Source organism: Salmo salar, chromosome 25 (genome assembly GCF_965601325.2).
Source record: "Salmo salar chromosome 25, fSalSal1, whole genome shotgun sequence".
Lineage (NCBI taxonomy): Eukaryota > Metazoa > Chordata > Actinopteri > Salmoniformes > Salmonidae > Salmo > Salmo salar.
The window spans coordinates 41371346-41396399 of record NC_138315.1 but is presented as its reverse complement, the minus strand read 5'-3'; the positions used below and the strand labels follow the sequence as shown (position 1 = coordinate 41396399).

Genomic DNA, 25054 nt, shown 5'->3' with positions numbered 1-25054 from the left:
CGCCTAAGCCCATTGTCCTCTGATCGGCCACTTGCCAAAAGCGTAAATGTGTTTCAGCCTGGGGCTGCCTCGATATCATTCAGCTTTTTCCCGGGCTCTGAGAGCCTATGGGAGCCGTAGGAAGTGTCACGTTACAGCAAAGATCCTCAGTCTTCAATAAAAAGAGCCAAGATGAACAACAACTTGTCAGAAAGGCCACTTCCTGTAAGGAATCTTCTCAGGTTTTTGCCTGCCATATGAGTTCTGTTATACTCACAGACACCATTCAAACAGTTTTAGAAACTTTCGGGTGTTTTCTATCCAAAGCCAATAATTGTATGCATATTCTAGTTACTGGGCAGGATTAGTAACCAGATTAAATCGGGTACGTTTTTTATCCGGCCGTGTCAATACTTAACCCAACAGGTTAAGGTCTGGGGAGTTTCCTGGCCATGGACTCAAAATATCTATGTTTTGTTTCCCGAACCACTTAGTTATCACTTTTGCCTTATGGCAAGGTGCTCCATCATGCTGGGAAAGGCATTGTTCATCACCAAACTGTTCCTGGATGGTTGGGAGAAGTTGCTCTCGGAGGATGTGTTTGTACCATTCTTTATTGATGGCTGTGTTCTTAGGCAAAATTGTGAGTGAGCCCACTCCCTTGGCTGAGAAGCAACCCCACACATGAATGGTCTCAGGATGCTTTACTGTTGGCATGACACAGGACTGATGGTAGCGCTTACCTTGTCTTCTCTGGACAAGCTTTTTTCCGGGTGCCCCAAATAATCGGGAAGGGGATTCATCAGAGAAAATGACTTTAACCCCAGTCCTCAGCAGTCCAATCCCTGTACCTTTTGCAGAATATCAGTCTGTCCCTGATGTTTTTCCTGGAGAGAAGTGGCTTCTTTGCTGCCCTTCTTGACACCAGGCCATCCTCAAAGTCTTTGCCTCACTGTGCGTGCAGATGCACTCACACCTGCCTGCTGCCATTCCTGAGCAAGCTCTGTACTGGTGGTGCCCCGATCCCGCAGTTGAATCAACTTTAGGAGACGGTCCTGGCGCTTGCTGGACTTTCTTGGGCGCCCTGAAGCCTTCTTCACAACAATTGAACCGCTCTCCTTGAAGTTTTTGATGATACGATAAATGGTTGATTTAGGTGCAATCTTACTGGCAGCAATATCCTTGCCTGTGAAGCCCTTTTTGTGCAAAGCAATGATGACGGCATGTGTTTCCTTGCAGGTAACCATGTTTGACAGAGGAAGAACAATGATTCCAAGCACCACCCTCCTTTTGAAGCTTCCAGTCTGTTATTTGAACTCAATCAGCATGACCGAGTGATCTCCAGCCTTGTCCTCGTCAACACTCACACCTGTGTTAACGAGAGAATCACTGACATGATGTCAGCTGGTCCTTTTGTGGCAGGGCTGAAATTCAGTGGAAATGTTTTTGGGGGATTCAGTTCATTTGCATGGCAAAGAGGGACTTTGCAATTAATTGCAATTCATCTGATCACACTTCATAACATTCTGGAGTATATGCAAATTGCCATCATACAAACTGAGGCAGCAGACTGTGAAAATGTATACTTGTTTCATTCTCAAAACTTTTGGCCACGACTGTACACAACATGTGTCACGGTTGTCGTAAGGATTGGACCAAGGTGCAGCGGGAACGTGTATACACATCTTCTTTATTTAATTTAAAAGAAGGAAAAACAAAAGAAATACGTATACAAAAAACAACGAACGACACTAAACAGTCCTGTCAGGTGCACAGACACAAAACAGGAGACAACTACCCACAAATCCCAATACAAAAACACCCCTATACATAGGACCTTCAATCAGAGGCAACGAGGAACAGCTGCCTCCAATTGAAGGTCAATCAAAACCCTAACCATAGAACTAGAAGGACTAGAACATAGAAATATACTAACATAGAACATAAACCAAAAACCCCGGAACACATAAAACAAACACCCCTCTAACTAAGTACATAGCCCAACTAACCCCGAACCACATAAAACAAACGCCCCCTGCCACGTCCTGATAACCCCTTTACTGGTCAGGACGTGACAGTACCCCCCCCCCCCCCCCCAAAGGTGCAGAACCCGGATGCACCCCAAAAACAAACCAAAAATAAATCCCCAACTAAAGGGAGGGGAAGGAGGGTGGCTACCGTCACGACGGCTCCCTTGCTACACCCCCCCCCTCCCTAATCCTCCAACTATGGAGGTGGCTCAGGCCCCGGCCTTAGTCCCCAACCTAACCTGTCCTCCCCCGCTGAAGACTCAGGGCTAAGGCGCGTCGCTGGAGACCTCGGACCGAAGTGCGTCGCTGGAGACCTCGGACCGAAGTGCGTCGCTGGAGACCTCGGACCGAGGCACGTTGCTGAAGACCTCAGATCGAAGCGCACCGCTGAAGACCTCGGGCCGAGGCGCGTCGCTGGACACCTCGGGCCGATGAGCGTCTCTGGAGGCTCAGGGCCGATGAGCGTCTCTGATGGCTCAGGGCCGATGAGCGTCTCTGCAGGCTCAGGGTTGATGAGCGTCTCTGATGGCTCAGGGATGATGAGCGTCTCTGATGGCTCAGGGCTGATGAGCGTCTCTGATGGCTTAGGGCTGATGAGCGTCTCTGATGGCTCAGGGCTGATGAGCGTCTCTGATGGCTCAGGGCTGATGAGCGTCTCTGGAGTTTCAGGGCTGGAGGGCGACTCTGGCTGCGCCGGTTCCGGACTGTAGGGCGACTCTGGCTGCGCCGGTTCCGGACTGTAGGGCGACTCTGGCTGCGCCGGTTCCGGACTGTGGGCCGTTGCTATCGGTTCCGGACTGTGGGCCGTCGCTGTCTGTTCCGGACTGTGGGCCGTCGCTGTTGGTTCCGGACTGTAAACTATCGCCGGACGCTCTGGACGGGGCACTGTTGCCGGACGCTCTGGATGGGGCACTGTTGCCGGACGCTCTGGACGGGGCACTGATGCCGGACACTCTGGACGGGGCACTGTTGCCGGACACTCTGGACGGGGCACTGTCGTCGGAAGCTCTGGACGGGGACTGCGCACTGAAGGCCTGATGCGTGGGACTGGCTTTGGAGGCGCCAGACTAGGGACACGCACCACAGGGCTAGTGCAAGGAGCAGGAACAGGACGAACTGGACTGGGCTGACGCACTGGAAGCCTGGTGTGTGGGGCTGGTACCAGAGGTACCACACTAGCAACACGCACCACAGGGCTAGTGCGAGGGGCAGGCATAGGACGTACTGGACTGGGCTGACGCACTGGAGGACTGCTACGTGGGGCTGGTACCAGAGGTACCATACTAGCAACACGCACCACAGGGCTAGTGCGAGGGGCAGGAACAGGACGTACTGGACTGGGTTGACGCACTGGAGGCCTGCTGCGTGGGGCTGGTACCAGAGGTATCTAGAAAAAAGAAACGCACACCTTTAAAGGCGAGGTGCTGGCTAGCGGAGTAGAACACTAGAAAATAAAGGAAAGCCGCACACTCTAAGAGCTCAGATGCAAAAATTTAATCACCAACGTTTCGACAGCGAAGCTGTCTTCATCAGGGTATCATCAAACACTGCGAGATGAGTCATTTATATAGTGTCAAGAGACACACAGGTGTTTGTAATCATGGCCAAGTATGGCCTAATATCATTGGTTAACTCAAATATTAAAAAAAATGGCATACAAAGAACATACAAAAAGACAAACAAATGGATAGCATACGATCATAGCATTTGTAGTCTAAAATGTATCTAACAAACAATTACAATGGCAAAATCACAATTATCACAAGAATGGCTTCAGATCAAAGTCTATGTTGAGACCGAAGGGAGCAAGGGTCTTTAAATTAAAGATCCAGGCAGCCTCTCGTTTCAACAATAAATTATCAAGGTCACCCCCTCTCCTCGGGAGGGTGACATGTTCAATACCAATATAACGCAGAGACGAAATCGGATGGTTTGCTTCCAAAAAGTGGGCCGCAACTGGGTAAGTTAAGTTTTTGCACCTAATGGTGCTACGATGCTCTGAGATACGTACTTTTAATTCACGCTTTGTTTTACCCACATAATTTTTACCACAAGGACAAGTTATAAGATAAATAACTGCCTTAGTGGAACACGTAATAACACCTTTAATTGGGATAGATTTCCCTGTTTGGGGGTGTTTGAAGGATCTACATTTATAAGTGCCATTACATTGAGCACAGCCATTACACTTGTAATTTCCATCCAGTATGGGCGCAAATAGACGTTGTTCAGGAATATCTTGGGGTGGTAAATCAGAGTGTACCAATTGGTCTCTGAGATTTCTTCCCCGCGAGAATACGACCAGGGGAAGATCAGAAAACACATTAACGAGACTATCATCATATTTCAGAATGTGCCAATGTTTGTGAACGATTCCTTTAATTTGTTCAGAGCACTTTGAATAGCGGGTAGTGAGAACGCAAGAATGCGTCTTTTTGCGAGACTGACCTTGAAAAAGGTCATGTCTCGTTTTGTTTTGAATTTTCTCAATGGCAATATTAATCTGATCATTGTTGTACCCCCTCTCCTTGAACTTATCCTGAGTCTCAGCCATATTTCTGTCGAAATCTGATTGTTTAATACAAATTCTTTTGATTCGACAGAATTGGCTGTAGGGCAAACTATTTTTCAAGGGCAGTGGGTGACAACTATCAGCCCTCAACAAACTGTTACGATCAGTAGGTTTCCTGTAAAGATCAGTGTATAAAACATTATCTTCACACACGATCAGAAGATCAAGAAAACTAATTTGACGTGTATCAGATTGCATAGTAAATCTCAAATGTTCAGAACAGGAGTTAAGAAAAGCATAAAACGCCTGGAGCAGTTCTGCATCACCCCTCCATAGAACAAAAATATCGTCAATATACCGTTTCCAAATAATGATGTTAGGCAAGAAAACATTTTTGAGAGGGTTGAAAATGGATTGTTTCTCCATGTAACCCACATACAAATTAGCATAGTTAGGAGCCATGGGGGATCCCATAGCAGTACCCTTCGTCTGAATAAAGAAATCATTTAGAAACATGAAGTAGTTATGTGTGAGTACTATTTCAGCCAATTTTACAATGCAGGCACTGGAAGGTAGCTCATTAGGGTCACGTTGCAGAAGAAAATGTTCCATGGCTTCAATACCGCCCTCGTGTGGAATATTTGTGTATAACGACTCAACATCAAAAGTAACTAACAAGGTGTTCTCAGGCAGAGGATCAAGAGATTCAATGATAGAGATCATACTGCTGGTGTCCTTTACAAAGGAGGGGAGCTGTTCTGCAAGTGGTCTAATAAAAAAATCCACAAAAGTAGATAGAGGGGCCGTTACTGCATCAATGCCCGCTACAATAGGGCGCCCTGGAGGGTTTGTAACATTCTTGTGTAATTTTGGCAAAGTATAGAAAGTGGCAATTTTAGGGTGTTGAATGGCCAGAAAGTCATATTCTTTTTTAGTTATCTGACCAGAATTTAAATAACCATCTAGGACAGTAAAGAATTGTTTGTTAGATACATTTTAGACTACAAATGCTATGATCGTATGCTATCCATTTGTTTGTCTTTTTGTATGTTCTTTGTATGCCATTTTTTTTAAATATTTGAGTTAACCAATGATATTAGGCCATACTTGGCCATGATTACAAACACCTGTGTGTCTCTTGACACTATATAAATGACTCATCTCGCAGTGTTTGATGATACCCTGATGAAGAAAGCTTCGCTGTCGAAACGTTGGTGATTACATTTTTGCATCTGAGCTCTTAGAGTGTGCGGCTTTCCTTTATTTCCGCTGGTACCAGAGGTACCATACTAGCAACACACACCACAGGGCTAGTGCGAGGGGCATGAACAGGACGTATTGGACTGGGCTGACGCACTGGAGGCCTGCTGCGTGGTGTTGGTACTGTCTTCACCAGACGGCTAGCACGCACCTCAGGACAAGTATGGAGAGCTGACTCAGGTGACAACAATTCGAGGACACGCTCCGTAGGGCGAATGTCGTGCCTCATGCACCAATACAGCAGCTCTCTCATAGCTCTCTCCTCCAATTTCCCAATCAACTCCTTCACTGTCTCTGCTTCGCTCCCTTCGCTCACCTCCAACTTCACTCCGACTGGCTCTGGTTCCATCCTCGGCTCCGTCGACCTTTCTGTGTGCTCCTTCCCAAAGTTTTCTTGAGGCTGCCTCCCGGTCTCCTCTAGCTTCCTTCGTTTGTCCTCCCAAAATCTTCGTTCATCCGCCCATGTCCATCCTTCTCCCCGGTGCTCCAATCCCCGTGTTCCTGTATAGCGTTCCCGGACCTCTCCAGTCTTCCTCCATGGTCCTTCTCCCGCTAATATCTGCTCCCAAGTCCAAAACTCCTTATAGTCCCTCTGCTGCTCGGTCCGTTGGTGGTGGGTAGTTCTGTCACGGTTGTCGTAAGGATTGGACCAAGGTGCAGCGGGAACGTGTATACACATCTTCTTTATTAAATTTAAAAGAAGGAAAAACAAAAGAAATACGTATACAAAAAACAACGAACGACACTAAACAGTCCTGTCAGGTGCACAGACACAAAACAGGAGACAACTACCCACAAATCCCAATACAAAAACACCCCTATACATAGGACCTTCAATCAGAGGCAACGAGGAACAGCTGCCTCCAATTGAAGGTCAATCCAAACCCTAACCATAGAACTAGAAGGACTAGACTAGAACATAGAAATATACTAACATAGAACATAAACCAAAAAACCACGGAACACATAAAACAAACACCCCTCTACCTAAGTACATAGCCCAACAAACCCCGAACCACATAAAACAAACGCCCCCTGCCACGTCCTGACCAAACTACAATAACAAATAACCCCTTTACTGGTCAGGACGTGACAACATGCTTACCACTTTGAAGATGAAAAATATTTTAAATTGTGAAACAAACAAGAAATAAGACAAAAAAACAGAAAACTTGAGCGTGCATAACTATTCACCCCCCCCCCCCCCAAAGTCAATACTTTGTTGAGCCACCTTTTGCTGCAATTACAGCTGCAAGTCTCTTGGAGTATGTCTCTATAAGCTTGGCACATCTAGCCACTGGGATTTTTGCCCATTCTTCAAGGCAGAACTGCTCCAGCTCCTTCAAGTTGGATGGGTTCCGCTGGTGTACATACCACAGATTCTCAATTGGATTGAGGTCTGGGCCTTGACTAGGCCATTCCAAGACATTTAAATGATTCCCCTTAAACCATGCGAGTGTTACTTTAGCAGTATGCTTAGGGTCATTGTCCTGCTCGAAGGTGAACCTCCGTCCCAGTCTCAAATCTCTGGAAGACCAAAACAGGTTTCCCTCAAGAATTTCCCTGTATTTAGCACCATCCATCATTCCTTCAATTCTGACCAGTTTCCCAGTCCCTGCCGATGGAAAAGCATCCCCCCTCATGATGCTGCCACCACCATGCTTCACTGTGGGGATGGTGTTCTCGGGGTGGTGAGAGGTGTTGGGTTCGTGCCAGACAAAGCGTTTTCCTTGATGGCCAAAAAAGAAATTCTCATCTGACAAGAGTACCTTCTTCCATATGTTTGGGGAGTCTCCCACATGCTTTTTGGTGAAGATCAAATGTGTTTGCTTATTTTTTTCTTTAAGCAATGCCTTTTTTCTGTCTACTCTTCCGTAAAGCCCAGCTCTGTGGAGTGTACGGCTTAGTGGTCCTATGGACAGATACTCCATTCTCCGCTGTGGAACTTTGCAGCTCCTTCAGGGTTATCTTTGGTCTCTTTGTTGCCTCTCTGGTTAATGCCCTCCTTCCCTGGTCCGTGAGTATTGGTGGGCGTCCTTCTCTTGGCATGTTTGTTGTGGTGCCATATTCTTTCCAAAAAAATGTATAATGGATTTAATGGTGCTCCGTGGGATGTTCAAAGTTTCTGATATTTTTTTTTATAACCAACCCTGATCTGTACTTCTCCACAACTTTGTCCCTGACCTGTTTGGAGAGCTCCTTGGTCTTCATGGTGCAGCTTGCTTGGTGGTGCACCTTGCTTAGTGGTGTTGCAGACTCTGGGGCCTTTCAGAACAGGTGTGTATATATACTGAGATCATGTGACAGGTCATGTGACACTTAGAAGGCACACAGGTGGAGTTTATTTAACTAATTATTTGACATCTGAAGGTAATTGGTTGCACCAGATCTAATTTAGGGGCTTCATAGCAAAGAGGGTGAATATGTGTGCACATATTTTTTTACAAAATAGGAAAAACTCTAAGGGCGATGAATACTTTTGCAAGGCACTGTAAAATCGTAGATTTTTCCGGGTGTTTAAAGTTGAGGCGGGTTGGTTCAGTTATCAACTGAGGCTGAAAGATATCAGCATATCAGAAACTGACATTAACTAATCCAGATTAATATCACCCAAAATTAATCGTTCAGATTCACCAAGTTAGATAGCAACTCAGACAATTGGCGAAGAGCACATGTTGAAAATGTAAGTTGTCTTTTGCAAATCTGACAACACCTTCACCTCTGCCAGCTCTGTCAGATCTATAACCAGCCAGAGACACATCAGTATCCGACACAGTCTTCTTTAGCCAAGTTTCAGATATTACCAGAATGTCCACATTAGTTTGACAGGCCAGAATTATATATGGGGCACCAGATGGTATAGGGGCACCAGGTGAGGTAAGTCTAGGAAAACACAATAAGATACACACACCAATTCCAAAACATCTGAAAAGACTGGGGATTTATTTTAATCAAAGTCAAAACATTCAGGTCCATTAAGGTGAAGACTAACTGTCACCTTTGACCTCTCACCTCTGCAGGCCCTCCGGCTGTCATCTCTGCTGTGTCCCGGCTTCTGACTGCTGATTGGAGCTGGCCTGGTGTGCGTATAGGTGTGTGAGAGATTGTAAGGAGATGAAGTCCAGTATGCATCAGTGGCGGAGGCTGCTGTTGGTGGGCATGTTGGTGTGGGCCCTCCTTTTCCTGGCTCTGCTCTCCTACTTCCTGGATACCCCCGTGTACAACGAGCCCCTGACCTCGGCCAGCTCCTCGCTCTCCCAGCACCCCGACACACGGCGCCTGGCCTCCATCCAAGGCGCCTCCCACCGGCAGCACCGCTCCATCAGGGGCTCCCAGCCCGAACCAACCTACACCACCTTTACCACAGCCTATCCAGACCTTAACCATTACCCAGACTCAGAGCCTAGCTCCTCCTCCACCAACCCTGAGCCTGGCCTGGAGCTGAGCTACGGGACCAGCCAAGAGACGGAGGGGGGCAGCCGCCAGCAGCAGGACTACCTGGACGCCCAGACCCTGGCTGCCTGGTCCTCCTCTAGCACGGAGAACGTGGGTTCCCACTCCGACCAGACGGTGACTCGAAACAGTGAGAGACCTGCCTGGACTGCCTCCGACGCCAGCCGGGGGCCCAACCAAACCACACGCCGGTCCTCACGTGAGGATGAAAAGGATGAGGAGGGGGTAGAGACGAACAACAGCCACAAGAGGAGGACCACGGTGGGGGATCATGGGGGGGAGAGGCGAGGAAAAGAAGAGGATGGTTTAGAGGAGGACTACTCCTCCAAGTCTGCCTCACTGGTGCAGCGACTCTGGCGGGGAAAAGTGTCCTCTGGGATGCTGTCCCCGCGACTGCAGCACGCCAAGCGGGACTACCTGAGCGCCAACAAGCACCATGTAACCTATAAAGGAGGCCGGCGGGCTGCTCAGAGCTCCAGGGAACTACTGTGTGAGCTGAAGGACCAGGCCCGGCTGAGGACGCTGGACGGGTCCGAGCAGCCTTTCTCTTCACTGGGCTGGGCCCGCCTGGTACCGCGCCTGGCCCTGGAGAAGCTCTACAGACAAGGGGGCCAGAGAGGCTTTAGGAGCTGTGCTGTGGTGACCTCTGCTGGGGCTATTTTGCACTCAGGCCTGGGGAAGGAGATCGGTGAGTGGAGGGTAGAGGGTAGAGGGGTCAGGGAGGGGAGGGAAAAGAGGTAGAGGGGAGCAGAGGAGGGGGAGAGAGAAGGGAGGTAAAGAGATTGAAGACAGGGTGATGGAGGGATGCAGGTTAAATGGAATTAAGGGATTAAAGAGAACTGGGAAACTTTTATCGGTACAGTAGATTAAAAAACAACAACTTTGTTTTCCCTTTACCCAATAGTTAATTAAAGGTTAAATAAAATGTTTTAAAATAATACCCTAATGAATAATACCCTATGTGTTGTGACTGTGTTGTGACTGTGTTGTGACTGTGTTGTGACTGTGTGTCTGAGTGTGAAATACATCATTGATCCTGATCAGCTTTCTCTGTGACAACCCTGTCTCTGTGGCAGTCTGTCTGTGTGAGGGGAGAATGATGACTCTTTACGCCGTGACATCCACAGCATTGATTGGAAAGTCAAATAGTCATGTAACTCTATCGACTTCCCCATTCGCCTCTAGCATAGTATTAGTTTATTGTAGCAGAGAGAGACGTTTTGGCTTGGGCTCTATACTGTCTCTCACACACTGAGTAGCAGACATCTGTCACCCTGTAGTAACAATCTCTGTGATTGGCTGAAATGGCTTTGACATAAGTAATTCAAAGCCAATCAGATCTCCAGAAGGGTCTTGATGAGTTAGTTTGGAGATCCTCTATAGACTTTTGGAATACTTTGGCCGACTGCATTGCGTTATCTGTGTGTGTTTGTGTGTTCTGTTCTCTGTGTTGGAGGCTCTATGGTGCATGGGGAGAGTGTGAACTCGGGGACAGATGGCTCACTTTGGGGGGAAAAAAGCAACCCTTCTGGTAACAAATCAAGTTAGTTCACATCACCCATGTAGATTAGGGATGCAAATTTCGGTAAATTTTGCTGCCGACTAACTGACCCTCATTAACCAGTCAACAAACTGTATTATTTTTTTTATAAAAGTAAAATGACATGACCAACAGAAAATACTATCAGAGATCTGTATATAATGACGAGATGCTTATGTTTCCGCCATTACAATGGGAGTCGTCCCAAGGCGGGAAGGCACAAAATAAGCCCATAAAACCACATTGGACTTATTTTGGACAGATTTTAGCGAGAGTGTAACCTCTCGCATTGCCTTTTCCTCTCTGATACTATGCATGCATACAAGGACAGGACATTTTTCATTAAGAGCTTAATGGAAACATTCAACAATGGGAAGCCTATCGTCTCACAGTCAAAAGGCTGTAACCTAATATTGAACATGCAACTCCTGTAATGAAGAAACGAATAAAACTTATTTTCAAACATTTGCCCAAATGCAATTCACTGGAAATGTCCAATTGTAAACTGCGGTCCTAATGCGAGCAGTTCCATATGTGACAGAGATTAAAATATTATTTCGAAATTTTATAAAACGGGGAATCTAATAGACCCCTTTCTGTTTTTGCAAACATTGCCGCACGAGGACAATACACTCATGTTGGTGGCAGAACTCGGGGGAGTTCTTATACAGTGCATTCGGAAAGTATTCAGACCCCTTTATGTTTTCCGCATTTTGTTACACTACAGCCTTATTCTAAAATGGATTAAATAAATATTTTCCCTCGTCAATCTACACACAATACCCCATAATGACAAAGGGAAAACAGGTTTTTAGACATTTTTGAAAATGTATTAAAAATAAAAAACAAATACCTTATTTACATACGTATTAAGACCTTTTGCTATGAGATTTGAAATTGAGCTCAGGTGCAGCATGCTTCCATTGATAATTCTTGAGATGTTTCTAAAACTTGATTGGATTCTACCTGTGATAAATTCAATTGATTGGACATGATTTGGAAAAGCACACACCTGTCTATATGAGGTCCCACAGTTGACAGTGCATGTCAGAGCAAAAACCAAGCCATGTGATCAAAGGAATTGTCCTTCAGGATTGTGTCGAGGCACATATCTGGGGAAGGGTAAGGAACAATGTCTGCAGCATTGAAGGTCCCAAAGAACACAGTGGCCTCCATCATTCTTCAATGCAAGAAGTTTGGAATCACCTAGACTCTTCTTAGAGCTGGTAAAAAGCGGAAAAACTGAGCAATCGGGGGAGAAGGGCTTTGGTCAGGGACGTGACCAAGAACCCGATGGTCACTCTGACAGAGTCCAGAGTTCCTCTGTGGAGATGGGAGAACCTTCCAGAAGGACAACCATTTCTGTAGCACTCCACCAATCAGGCCTTTATGGTAGAGTGGCCAGATGGAAGCCACTCCTCAGTAAAAGGCACATGACAACCCATTTGGAGTTTGCCAAAAGGCACCTAAAGGACTCTGACCATGAGAAACAAGATTCTCTGGTCTGATGAAACCAAGATTGAACTCTTTGGCCTGAATGCCAAGCGTTACATCTGGAGGAAACGTGGCACCATCCCTACAGTGAAGTATGGTAGTGGCAGCATCATGCTGTGGGGATGTTTTTTAGCGGCAGGGACTGAGAGACTAGTCAGGATCGAGGCAAAGATAAATGGAGCAAAGTACATAGAGATCCTTGATGAAAGCCTGCTCCAGTGCGCTCAGGACCTCAGACTGGGGCGAAGGTTCACCTTCCAACAGGACAATGACCCTAAGCACACAGCCAAGACAATGCAGGAGTGGCTTCTGGACACTGGTCTCTGAATGTCCTTGAGTAGCCCAGCCAAAGCCCGGACTTGAACCCGATCGAACATCTCCTGAGAAACCTAAAAATAGCTGTGCAGCGACACTCCCCATCCAACCTGACAGAGCTTGAGAGGATCTGCAATGAATAATGGGAGAAACTCCCCAAATGCAGGTGTGCCAAGTTTGTAGCGTCATACCCAAGAAGGCTCGAGGCTGTAATCACTGCCAAAGGTGCTTCAAAAAGTACTGAGTAAAGGGTTTGAATACTTATGTAAAAGGCTAATGTAAATGCTTTGCCATTATGGGGTATTGCATAGATTGATGGGATCTGAATACTTTCCAAATGCACCGTAGAACACCAGCAAACACAGCCTCTATTTGCATGTTGCTTATGAGTGCATTTCACACTACTTTTGGATTATAATTGGATTTTAAGGCTCGTATGAATGTCCTGCTTAATATTATGTTTGTGTCATCATCGCAAATCAACTGCACTTAAACTTCAACCAGTAAAATGGCTCTTTGTCTAGCTTTTGCTACAGCCTATGTTAATGAGTGTTAGCATTCTAGCTAACAACTGCTGCATCCAAAATAGTTATTTTGCCAAGATCACAACCAAATCTATGTTGAATGGGCACAGATGGCGATGGCTTTCTTACTGCCGCCAGGAGTCGCGTGTATCTGTGCGTTACGTCAGTGGTTCGTGCCCTGGAAAAGGCTTTATAGCAACTACTATGATGGGTTGCTATTATGACTAGGATTTTGCCTTTGGCTTCTGGACAATGAAAAAAATTTGATATAAAAATCAACAGAGCAGGAGAGAAATGCTGGTTAACCTCTATGGGCTAGGTGGGACGCTTGCGTCCCACCTACTCAACAGCCAGTGTAATCCCGTGGCGCGATATTCAAATACCTCAAAAATGCAAAAACTTCAATTTTTCAAACATATGACTATATTACACCATTTTAAAGACAAGACTCTCATTAATCTAACCACACTGTCCGATTTCAAAAAGGCTTTACAACGAAAGCAAAACATTAGATTATGTCAGCAGAGTACCCAGCCAGAAATAATCAGACACCCATTTTTCAAGCTAGCATAAAATGTCACATAAACCCAAACCACAGCTAAATGCAGCACTAACCTTTGATGATCTTCATCAGATGACACAACTAGGACATTATGTTATACAATACATGCATGTTTTGTTCAATCAAGTTCATATTTATATCAAAACACAGCTTTTTACATTAGCATGTGACTAGCATGTGACTAGCATTCCCACCGAACACTTCCGGTGAATTTACTAAATTACTCACGATAAACGTTCACAAAAAACATAACAATTATTTTAAGAATTATAGATACAGAACTCCTATATGCACTCGCTATGTCCGATTTTAAAATAGCTTTTCGGTGAAAGTACATTTTGCAATATTCTCAGTAGATAGCCCGGCATCACAGGGCTAGCTATTTAGACACCCAGCAAGTTTAGCACTCACCAAAGTCAGATTTACTATAAGAAAATTTTTATTACCTTTGCTGTTCTTCGTCAGAATGCACTCGCAGGACTTCTACTTCAATAACAAATGTTGGTTTGGTCCCAAATAATCCATTGTTATATCCAAATAGCGGCGTTTTGTTCGTGCGTTCAAGACACTATCCGAAAGGGTAAATAAGGGTGACGAGCATGGCGCATTTCGTGACAAAAAAATTCTAAATATTCCATTACCGTACTTCAAAGCATGTCAACCGCTGTTCAAAATAATTTTTTTTGCCATTTTCCTCATAAAAAAGCGATAATATTCCGACCGGGAATCTGCGTTTAGGTAAAAAGAGGAAAGAAAATAAAGCACGGGATCGACTCGTGCACACGCCTAAGCCCATTGTCCTCTGATCGGCCACTTGCCAAACGCGATAATGTGTTTCAGCCAGAGGCTGCCTCGATATCATTCAGCTTTTTCCCGGGCTCTGAGAGCCTATGGGAGCCGTAGGAAGTGTCACGTTACAGCAAAGATCCTCAGTCTTCAATAAAAAGAGCCAAGATGAACAACAACTTGTCAGACAGGTCACTTCCTGTATGGAATCTTCTCAGATTTTTGCCTGCCATATGAGTTCTGTTATACTCACAGACACCATTCAAACAGTTTTAGAAACTTTAGGGTGTTTTCTATCCAAAGCCAATAATTATATGCATATTCTAGTTACTGGGCAGGAGTAGTAACCAGATTAAATCGGGTACGTTTTTTATCCGGCCGTGTCAATACTGCCCCCTAGCCCTAACAGGTTAATGGCACGAGGAAGTCTTTATAAAATCATGGCCTTCACGTTTCTATGGATGGATTTTCTCAAGGCTACTTTGAAGCAAGGTAAGACATGACTCATTATTTGAAGTAAAGTAAATCGTTCAAGTTTCAAACAGTTATACTGCCACAAGCTCCCTTTGCAAAGTGGTGGGTGGAGCGCTGATAGTCAACGGGAGGCAGGTTATAGCCTTTGCATCCGAATCCGAATGGGCGGCGCACTTTACGAGTTGAGATTGAGAAATGAAAATAGCTCCTTTTTGATCGGGGCCACAAGTTTTTTACACTCGATTTGAATTTTGAATTGTTACTTGTTGCACAATTACTGGGCTTACAAAAGCAGGGTTCACTCAAGTAGCCTACAGTCTTTTTGAGGAGCTACTCTTGCGCTGTCTGACAGGTGGTAGGCTATCTGCTCCTCAAACTAGGCTCTGTATGCTGTGCGCGTGATAAATAAAACGCATGAAGACTAACGAAAATACACACGGTCCAATTTAATTCCACAAAATTATGCTAATTAACCTATAGACCGATAAGCATGGCCGGTAAAATGTATTTTCTGCCGGCTAACCGATTTAACATCCGTAATGTAGATTTATACACTCCTTGACCAAAAGTATGTGGACACCTGCTCATTCCAAAACCATGGGCAATTAATTTGGAGTTGGTCCCCCCTTTGCTGCTATAACAGCCTATACTCTTCCGGGGAGGCTTTCCACTAGATGTTGGAACATTGCTGCAGGGACTGACTTCCATTTAGCCACAAGAGCATTTGTGAGTTCGGGCACTGATGTTGGGCGATTAGGCCTGGCTCGCAGTTGGTGTTCCAATTCATCCCAAAGGTGATCGATGGGGTTGAGGTCAGGGCTCTGTGCAGGCCAGATGGTGAAGCGTGATTCATCTCTCCAGAAAACGTGTTTCCACTGCTTCAGAGTCCAATGGCAGGGAACTTGACACCACTCCAGCCGACATTTAAAATCTAATTTTATTAGTCACATGCGCAGAATACAACAACATTTCACCTTACAGTGAAATGCTTACTTACAAGCCCCTAACCAACAATGCAGTTTAAAAAAAATATGAATAAGAATAAGAAATAAAAGTTTACAAGTAGTTAAAGAGCAGCAGTAAAATAACAATAGCAAGACTATATACAGGGGGTACCGGTAGAGAGCCAATGTGCTGTGGCACCGGTTAGTCGAGGTAATTGAGGTAATATGTACATTTAGGTAGAGTTATTAAAGTGACTATGCATAGATGATAACAGAGAGTAGCAGCGGCGTAAAAGGGGGGGGGGGGGGGCGAGGGGGCAATGCAAATAGTCTGTGTAGCCATGGCATCTCGCATGGTGATCTTGGGCTTGTGTGCAGCTCTTCAGCCATGGAAGCCATGGAAACCCATTTCATGGTTGGTTGGTCGGTTGGTTGGTGAGTGAGTGAGTGAGTGGGTTGGTTGGTCGGTCGGTGAAACCGGAATCTGGTGACTGTTGTGTTTGTGGTTATCAGTAACCATTGGATGGTCTTATCTCTGCTTTGTCTGTCATAGCAAGAATAGATGTACTGTACATACTGAACATACTGCTGTATATATAGTGTATATGGACACCCCTTCAAATTAGTGGATTCGGCTATTTCAGCCACACCCGTTGCTGACAGGGGTATAAAATCGAGCACACCGCCATGCAATCTCCATAGACAAACATTGGCAGTAGAATGGCCTTACTAATTTAACTAGGCAAGTCAGTTAAGACCAAATTCTTATTTTCAATGACGTCCTAGGAACAGTGGGTTAACTGCCTTGTTCAGGGCAGAACCACAGGTTTTTGTCAGCTCGGGGATTTGATCTTGCAACCTTTCGGTTACCAGTCCAACACTCTAACCACTAGGCTACCTGCCGCCCCACTAAAGAGCACGGTGGCACCGTCATAGGGTGCCACTTTTCCAACAAGTCAGTTCGTCAAATGTCTATCCTACTAGAGCTGCCCCGGGCCAACTGTAAGTGCTGTTATTGTGAAGTGGAAACATCTAGAAGCAACAACGGCCACTCACCAACCGACCAACCAACCAACCAACCAACCGATCTAGGGGGAGCTCCTGCATGATAAAGGCCTTTGTGATGAGCCACATAATAAACTCATTCAGTATTGAACCTCTGTGAGGTTAGAAGAGCCAAACCTTGTTTAATTAACTGTATAGATTGGCGAACAGGAAATCAAACCGCATTGATCTCACTTAGTTACGCCAAATTGAGAGCTTGGAACTAAAAGGTTCTATCTGCTAAAAGAAAATTCTGAGATAGTTGACTTTAATGTTCAGAACCCTCATTGGTTTGAACGGTGTCAGCTATTTTTTAAATCTTATTCTTTTGAACTTAACAACATAAATTAGGGTATTTATAATACTATATAGGTAGAGAACATTGAACGGAATAAGGCTATGTCAATAACTACATTTTGAGCAAAATCTAGATAGAACCTTACAGTCCCAATAGGTGTTTCTGATCTCCTGAGGTGGAAATGCCTTCCTGCCTTCCCATCCTTTCCTTCACGGCAAGGTGTGTGTGTGTGTGTGTGTGTGTGTGTGTGTGTGTGTGTGTGTGTGTGTGTGTGTGTGTGTGTGTGTGTGTGTGTGTGTGGTGTGTACAAGCATGTGAGCGTGTGTTTGGGATTATAGTCTGTAAAGTGAGAGGTTTGTGAATCTGTTGTCATCTGTACTGTTGCTGCCACCATGTTGTGAATTGACTGAATAACACCCTCAACGGCCTTTTATGTTCAAGTCCTCTCACCACCTCACCGCTCTCTCCCTCCACATCTTTCCACCCCCTATCCCACACGTCCTTCTGAATTCCAAATAGACCCCCATTCCTTGGCTATCACTTACCTTTTCCACTATTAGAGCTATTACCATATGCTTTGTACATGGCTGTTCATTTGAAATCTAAGACGTACCTTTTGAGATGAAGACTGTGGATGCAGTAACATTACTCGATCAGGTATAGTCCTGGGACAAATGAATGGTCCCGTCCAGCGGCCGTACGAGCTAGAGGCATGAAGAACAAAACCTACACTTTGAATGTCAATGAGAACTTGGAGTCTGTCCACAGGGGTTAAGCTAAATGTTGATCTACTGAATGCCAATACCCTCCACATGGTTTACTGGTGTCATTGAGGAAGTGGAGGATAGCTTTGCTGTGGAAGCCCATCCTTTGAAGTGTCAGCTCAACCATACATGATCGTTCATCCATGTGTCATGTAGTCCTGCTGAAGTCACAATGGACTGCTCGACCAGTGGAGAGACTGATTAAGAGTGGCTGAGCATAGCCATGAACATCAGTCATAAGTGTGTGTGTGTGTGTGTGTGTGTGTGTGTGTGTGTGTGTGTGTGTGTGTGTGTGTGTGTGTGTGTGTGTGTGTGTGTGTGTGTGTGTGTGTGTGTGTGTGTGAATCCTGTTTATTCTAATTCCCCTGAGCCACCACCTTAACCAGCTAAATCATAGTATTTGACCAGAGGAAACAGTGTGGACCAGCTAAATCATAGTATTTGACCAGAGTAAACAGTTTGGATCAGCTAAATCATAGTATTTGACCAGAGTAAACCGTCTGGACCAGCTGAATCATAGTATTTGACCAGAGTAAACCGTCTGGACCAGCTGAATCATAGTTTTTGACCAGAGTAAACAGTGTGGACCAGCTAAATCATAGTATTTGACCAGAGTAAACCGTCTGGACCAGCTGAATCATAGTATTTGACCAGAGTAAACAGTGTGGACCAGCTAAATCATAGTATTTGACCAGAGTAAACCATCTGGACCAGCTGAATCATAGTATTTGACCAGAGTAAACAGTCTGGACCAGCTGAATCATAGTATTTGACCAGAGTAAACAGTCTGGACCAGCTAAATCATAGTATTTGACCAGAGTAAACAGTCTGGACCAGCTGAATCATAGTATTTGACCAGAGTAAACCGTCTGGACCAGCTAAATCATAGTATTTGACCAGACTAAACAGTCTGGACCAGCTGAATCATAGTATTTGACCAGAGTAAACAGTCTGGACCAGCTAAATCATAGTATTTGACCAGACTAAACAGGCTGGACCAGCTAAATCATAGTATTTGACCAGAGTAAACTGTCTGGACCAGCTAAATCATAGTATTTGACCAGAGTAAACAGTCTGGACCAGCTAAATCATAGTATTTGGCCAGAGTAAACAGTGTGGACCAGCTAAATCATAGTATTTGGCCAGAGTAAACCGTCTGGACCAGCTAAATCATAGTATTTGGCCAGAGGAAACAGTCTGGACCAGCTGAATCATAGTATTTGACCAGAGTAAACAGTGTGGACCAGCTAAATCATAGTATTTGACCAGAGTAAACAGTGTGGACCAGCTAAATCATAGTATTTGACCAGAGTAAACAGTGTGGACCAGCTAAATCATAGTATTTGACCAGAGTAAATAGTGTGGACCAGCTAAATCATAGTATTTGACCAGAGTAAATAGTGTGGACCAGCTAAATCATAGTATTTGACCAGAGTAAATAGTGTGGACCAGCTAAATCATAGTATTTGACCAGAGTAAATAGTGTGGACCAGCTAAATCATAGTATTTGACCAGAGTAAACAGTGTGAACCAGCTAAATCATAGTTTTTCGCCAGAGGAAACAGAAGACAGACTGTTGGATGCCATCTAGGAGCTGGTCCTTTGATTGATTGGCCTTCCATATTTCTCTTTGACTTAGTTTAATGACACTTGATTGTCTAAATTGAATGACGCTTGATTTTCCTAGCTGAGTGGCATTTGATTTTCCTAGCTGAGTGGCATTTGATTTTCTTTGCTGAGTGGCATTTGATTTTCTTTGCTGAGTGGCATTTGATTTTCTTTGCTGAGTGGCATTTGATTTTCTTTGCTGAGTGGCATTTGATTTTCTTTGCTGAGTGGCATTTGATTTTCTTTGCTGAGTGGCATTTGATTTTCTTTGCTGAGTGGCATTTGATTTTCTTTGCTGGGTGGCATTTGATTTTCTTTGCTGGGTGGCATTTGATTTTCTTTGCTGAGTGGCATTTGATTTTCTTTGCTGAGTGGCATTTGATTTTCTTTGCTGAGTGGCATTTGATTTTCTTTGCTGAGTGGCATTTGATTTTCTTTGCTGAGTGGCATTTGATTTTCTTTGCTGAGTGGCATTTGATTTTCTTTGCTGAGTGGCATTTGATTTTCTTTGCTGAGTGGCATTTGATTTTCTTTGCTGGGTGGCATTTGATTTTCTTTGCTGAGTGGCATTTGATTTTCTTTGTTCAGTGACATTAAATTGACTTATGTTGTCTTTGTCTATCCCCCAGATTCCCATGATGCAGTTCTGCGGTTCAACACAGCACCTACAGAGGGCTATGAAAGGGACGTGGGGAACAAGACCACCATCCGCATCATTAACTCGCAGGTGTGTGTGTGTGTGTGTGTGTGTGTCAGGGATGAAGGAAGGAGTTTTCACAGGGGTGCATATTATAAAATCATTTAAGCCCAATTGAGATTTTTCTGGTTATCATTTCTGACATTTCTACAGGTTAGAGGTTATAGACCTATAGGTAATATTATATTACTGTACAGGTTAGAGGTTATAGACCTATAGGTAATATTATATTACTCTACAGGTTAGAGGTTATAGACCTATAGGTAATATTATATTACTCTACAGGTTAGAGGTTATAGACCTACAGGTAATATTATATTACTCTACAGGTTAGAGGTTATAGACCTACAGGTAATATTATATTACTCTATGGGCTAGGTGGGACGCTTGCGTCCCACCTACTCAACAGCCAGTGTAATCCTGTGGCGCGATATTCAAATACCTTAGAAATGCTATTACTTCAATTTTTCAAACATATGACTATTTTACACCATTTTAAAGACAAGACTCTCGTTAATCTAACCACACTGTCCGATTTCAAAAAGGCTTTACAATGAAAACAAAACATTAGATTATGTCAGCAGAGTACCCAGCCAGAAATAATCAGACACCCATTTTTCAAGCTAGCATAAAATGTCACATAAACCCAAACCACAGCTAAATGCAGCACTAACCTTTGATGATCTTCATCAGATGACACACCTAGGACATTATGTTATACAATACATGCATGTTTTGTTCAATCAAGTTCATATTTATATCAAAAACCAGCTTTTTACATTAGCATGTGACTAGCATGTGACTAGCATTCCCACCGAACACTTCCGGTGAATTGACTAAATTACTCACGATAAACGTTCACAAAAAACATAACAATTATTTTAAGAATTATAGATACAGAACTCCTATATGCACTCGCTATGTCCGATTTTAAAATAGCTTTTCGGTGAAAGCACATTTTGCAATATTCTGAGTAGATAGCCCGGCATCACAGGGCTAGCTATTTAGACACCCAGCAAGTTTAGCACTCACCAAAGTCAGATTTACTATAAGAAAAATGTTATTACCTTTGCTGTTCTTCATCAGAATGCACTCGCAGGACTTCTACTTCAATAACAAATGTTGGTTTGGTCCCAAATAATCCATAGTTATATCCAAATAGCGGCGTTTTGTTCGTGCGTTCAAGACACTATCCGAAGTGTAAATAAGGGTCACGCGCACGACGCATTTTGTGACAAAAAAATTCTAAATATTCCATTACCGTACTTCGAAGCATGTCAACCGCTGTTTAAAATCAATTTTTATGCAATTTATCTCGTAAAAAAGCGATAATATTCCGACCGAGAATCTCTTTTTCGGCAAACAGAGGAAAAATCACAAAGACGGGGGCGGCCAGGGCACGCGCCTAAGCCCACAGTCCCTTGATCGGCCACTTGAGAAAGGCGATAATGTGTTTCAGCCTGGGGCTGGGATGACGACATTCAGGTTTTTCCCGGGCTCTGAGCGCCCATGGAAGACGTAGGAAGTGTCACGTTAGAGCAGAGATCCTTTGTAAAAGATAGAGATGGCAAAGAAGTTCAAGAAATGGTCAGACAGGCCACTTCCTGTAAAGGAATCTCTCAGGTTTTGACCTGCCATTTGAGTTCTGTTATACTCACAGACACCATTCAAACAGTTTTAGAAACTTTGGAGTGTTTTCTATCCAAAGCCAATAATTATATGCATATTCTAGTTACTGAGCAGGAGTAGTAACCAGATTAAATCGGGTACGTTTTTTATCCTGCCGTGAAAATACTGCCCCCTAGCCATAACAGGTTAAAGACCTACAGGTAATATTATATTACTCTACAGGTTAGAGGTTATAGACCTACAGGTAATATTATATTACTCTACAGGTTAGAGGTTATAGACCTATAGTCAGTTTCCAGATTTCAGTTACTATTCCATTTAGCCCGTCTAAGGTGTGCGGATACCAGGGGGTACGTTCACGCCACAAACCAAGAGGAACGATAACAGGTTTCACAACACAGCATGAATATGTGGCTGCAATCAAGTACCATTTCCAAGCAGTGGTTCAGCAACACAACAACATGCATCCAGTCATATCAGCCGATTTGCATATGAATGACAATGTGATTCAATCTAAGCATGGACACAGGCACGTGTGTGTGTGTGTGTGTGTGTGTGTGTGTGTGTGTGTGTGTGTGTGTGTGTGTGTGTGTGTGTGTGTGTGTGTGTGTGTGTGTGTGTGTGTGTGTGTGTGTGTGTGTGTGTGTGTGTGTGTGTGTGTGTGTGTGTGTGTGTGTGTGTGTGTGTGTGTGAACTAGCTGGCCTATTAGGGGGTAAGTGATCACCCTGCTTGATACCAGGGGCATTATGAATAAGGGGGAAATCACCACACTCTCAGCATGGAGTAAACACCTACACACACTCTACTACTGTCAGACTAACAATCAAAGCACCCACAGAGCACATTCCACTGTGGACCCACAGCTACCATAGATAGAGAGATAGAGCTAAAGAGTGAGTGTGTGTGTTTTCACTAGTATGGGCACTGCAATGCTGCATCTAGTTTCCTGTGTCAACTTTGACCCCTCCCCTTAACAGATCCTGACCAATCCTGATCACCGCTTCAACACCAGCTCCCTATATAGGAACGTGACCCTGGTAGCCTGGGACCCTGCTCCGTATGCTGTCAACCTACACAAGGTGTGTGTGTGTCTGTGTGTTTGAAGCAGACACTATTCTCTTACCTTGCCCACTCTGTCTGAGAAGCCCAGTAACGGCATCTAGAAGGCGATATGTAAAGAGCGTCACTCAGCAGAGCCCCAAAGTCCTGTTGAATGGGTGGAGGATGGGCCACGGTTACGATAGTAATGTTAATGAGGACCTGTAGTTGGTCCTCATTGCCTCGTTGGTCTCTCTAACCCACGGCCTGAAGGGACAGAGTGCTACATCATACACCCACACACTGTCTATTTATTACATGTCAACTTTCTATACCACACACTCCTCCTCCGTTCTCTTCTCTCCAATCCCCTCTTTCTTCTCCGCTTTTTATGTTCTTCTTTTGCTCTGACATTGCTTCCCTATTTTTCTTCTCTGCCACCTCTTCTTCCCTCTCTTCTTCCTCTTTTATATATTTTACGGTTCCCTCTTTATCGCCACCTACATGTATGTTAACAGTCATAAGGCTGCTAGTTTTAGGTTTCCCCCTTCTCTCTCTCCCCTCCTTCCCTCTCTCCCCTCCTTTTCTCTCTCTCCCCTCCTTTTCTCTCTCTCCCCTCCTTTTCTCTCTCTCCCCTCCTTCTCTCTCTCTCCCCTCCTTCTCTCTCTCTCCCCTCCTTCTCTCTCTCTCCCCTCCTTTTCTCTCTCTCCCCTCCTTTTCTCTCTCTCCCCTCCTTCTCTCTCTCTCCCCTCCTTCTCTCTCTCTCCCCCTCCTCTCTCTCTCTCCCCCTCCTCTCTCTCCCCCTCCTCTCTCTCCCCTCCTTCCCTCTCCCCTCCTTGTCTCTCCCCTCCTTCCCCCTCTCCTCTCCTTCTCTCTCCCCTCCTTCTCTCTCCCCTCCTTCTCTCTCTTCCCTCTCTCCCCTCCTTTTCTCGCTCTGCCCTCCTTCTCTCTCCCCCTCCTCTCTCTCCCCTCCTTCCCTCTCTCTCCCCTCCTTCTCTCTCTCTCTCTCTCTCCCCTTCCCTCTCTCTCCCCTCCTTCTCTCTCTCTCTCTCTCTCCCCTTCCCTCTCTCTCCCCTCCTCTCTCTCTCTCTCTCTCTCCCCTCCTATCTCTCTCTCTCTCTCTCCTCCTCTCTCTCCCCTCCTTCTCTCTCTCCCCTCCTTCTCTCTCTCCCCTCCTTCTCTCTCCCCTCCTCTCTCTCTCCCCTCCTCTCTCTCTCCCCTCCTCTCTCTCTCCCCTCCTTCACTCTCTCTCCCCTCCTTCTCTCTCTCTCCCCTCCTTCTCTCTCTCCCCTCCTCTCTCTCTCCCCTCCTTCTCTCTCTCCTCTCCTTCACTCTCTCTCCCCTCCTTCACTCTCTCTCCCCTCCTTCACTCTCTCCCCTTCTCTCTCTCTCCCCTCCTCTCTCTCTCCCCTCCTTCACTCTCTCTCCCCTCCTTCCCTCTCTCCCCTCCTTCTCTCTCCCCTCCTCTCTCTCTCTCCCCTCCTTCTCTCTCTCTCCCCCTCCTTCTCTCTCTCTCCCCCTCCTTCTCTCTCTCCCCCTCCTCTCTCTCCCCTCCTCTCTCTCTCTCTCCCCTCTTTCTCTCCCCTCCTTCTCTCTCTCTCCCCTCCTCTCTCTCTCTCTTCCCTCTCTCCCCTCCTTCCCTCTCTCCCCTCCTTCCCTCTCTCCCCTCCTTCTCTCTCTCCCCTCCTTTTCTCTCTCTCCCCTCCTTTTCTCGCTCTGCCCTCCTTCTCTCTCCCCTCCTTCTCTCTCTCTCTCTCTCTCTCCCCTTCCCTCTCTCTCCCCTCCTTCTCTCTCTCTCTCTCTCCCCTTCCCTCTCTCTCCCCTCCTCTCTCTCTCTCTCTCTCTCTCCCCTCCTCTCTCTCTCTCTCTCTCCTCCTCTCTCTCCCCTCCTTCTCTCTCTCCCCTCCTTCTCTCTCTCTCCCCTCCTTCTCTCTCCCCTCCTCTCTCTCTCCCCTCCTCTCTCTCTCCCCTCCTCTCTCTCTCCCCTCCTTCACTCTCTCTCCCCTCCTTTTCTCTCTCTCCCCTCCTTCTCTCTCTCCCCTCCTCTCTCTCTCCCCTCCTTCTCTCTCTCCTCTCCTTCACTCTCTCTCCCCTCCTTCACT

General features: G+C 45.4%; 1 protein-coding gene across 3 annotated transcripts in view; it reads left to right on the top strand.

Annotated features, from left to right (window-relative positions):
- LOC106586768 (beta-galactoside alpha-2,6-sialyltransferase 2) overlaps positions 1-25054 on the top strand; it is a 112550-nt gene that overhangs the window by 38451 nt on the left and 49045 nt on the right. For all 3 annotated transcript variants that reach the window (XM_014174374.3, XM_082969157.1, XM_082969158.1), the window contains exons 2-4: positions 8802-9922; positions 20217-20314; positions 22892-22993. In XM_014174374.3, coding sequence (XP_014029849.1) covers positions 8896-9922; positions 20217-20314; positions 22892-22993 — 1227 coding nt within the window. In that variant the 5' untranslated portion in view covers positions 8802-8895. The remainder of the gene's footprint in view (positions 1-8801; positions 9923-20216; positions 20315-22891; positions 22994-25054) is intronic.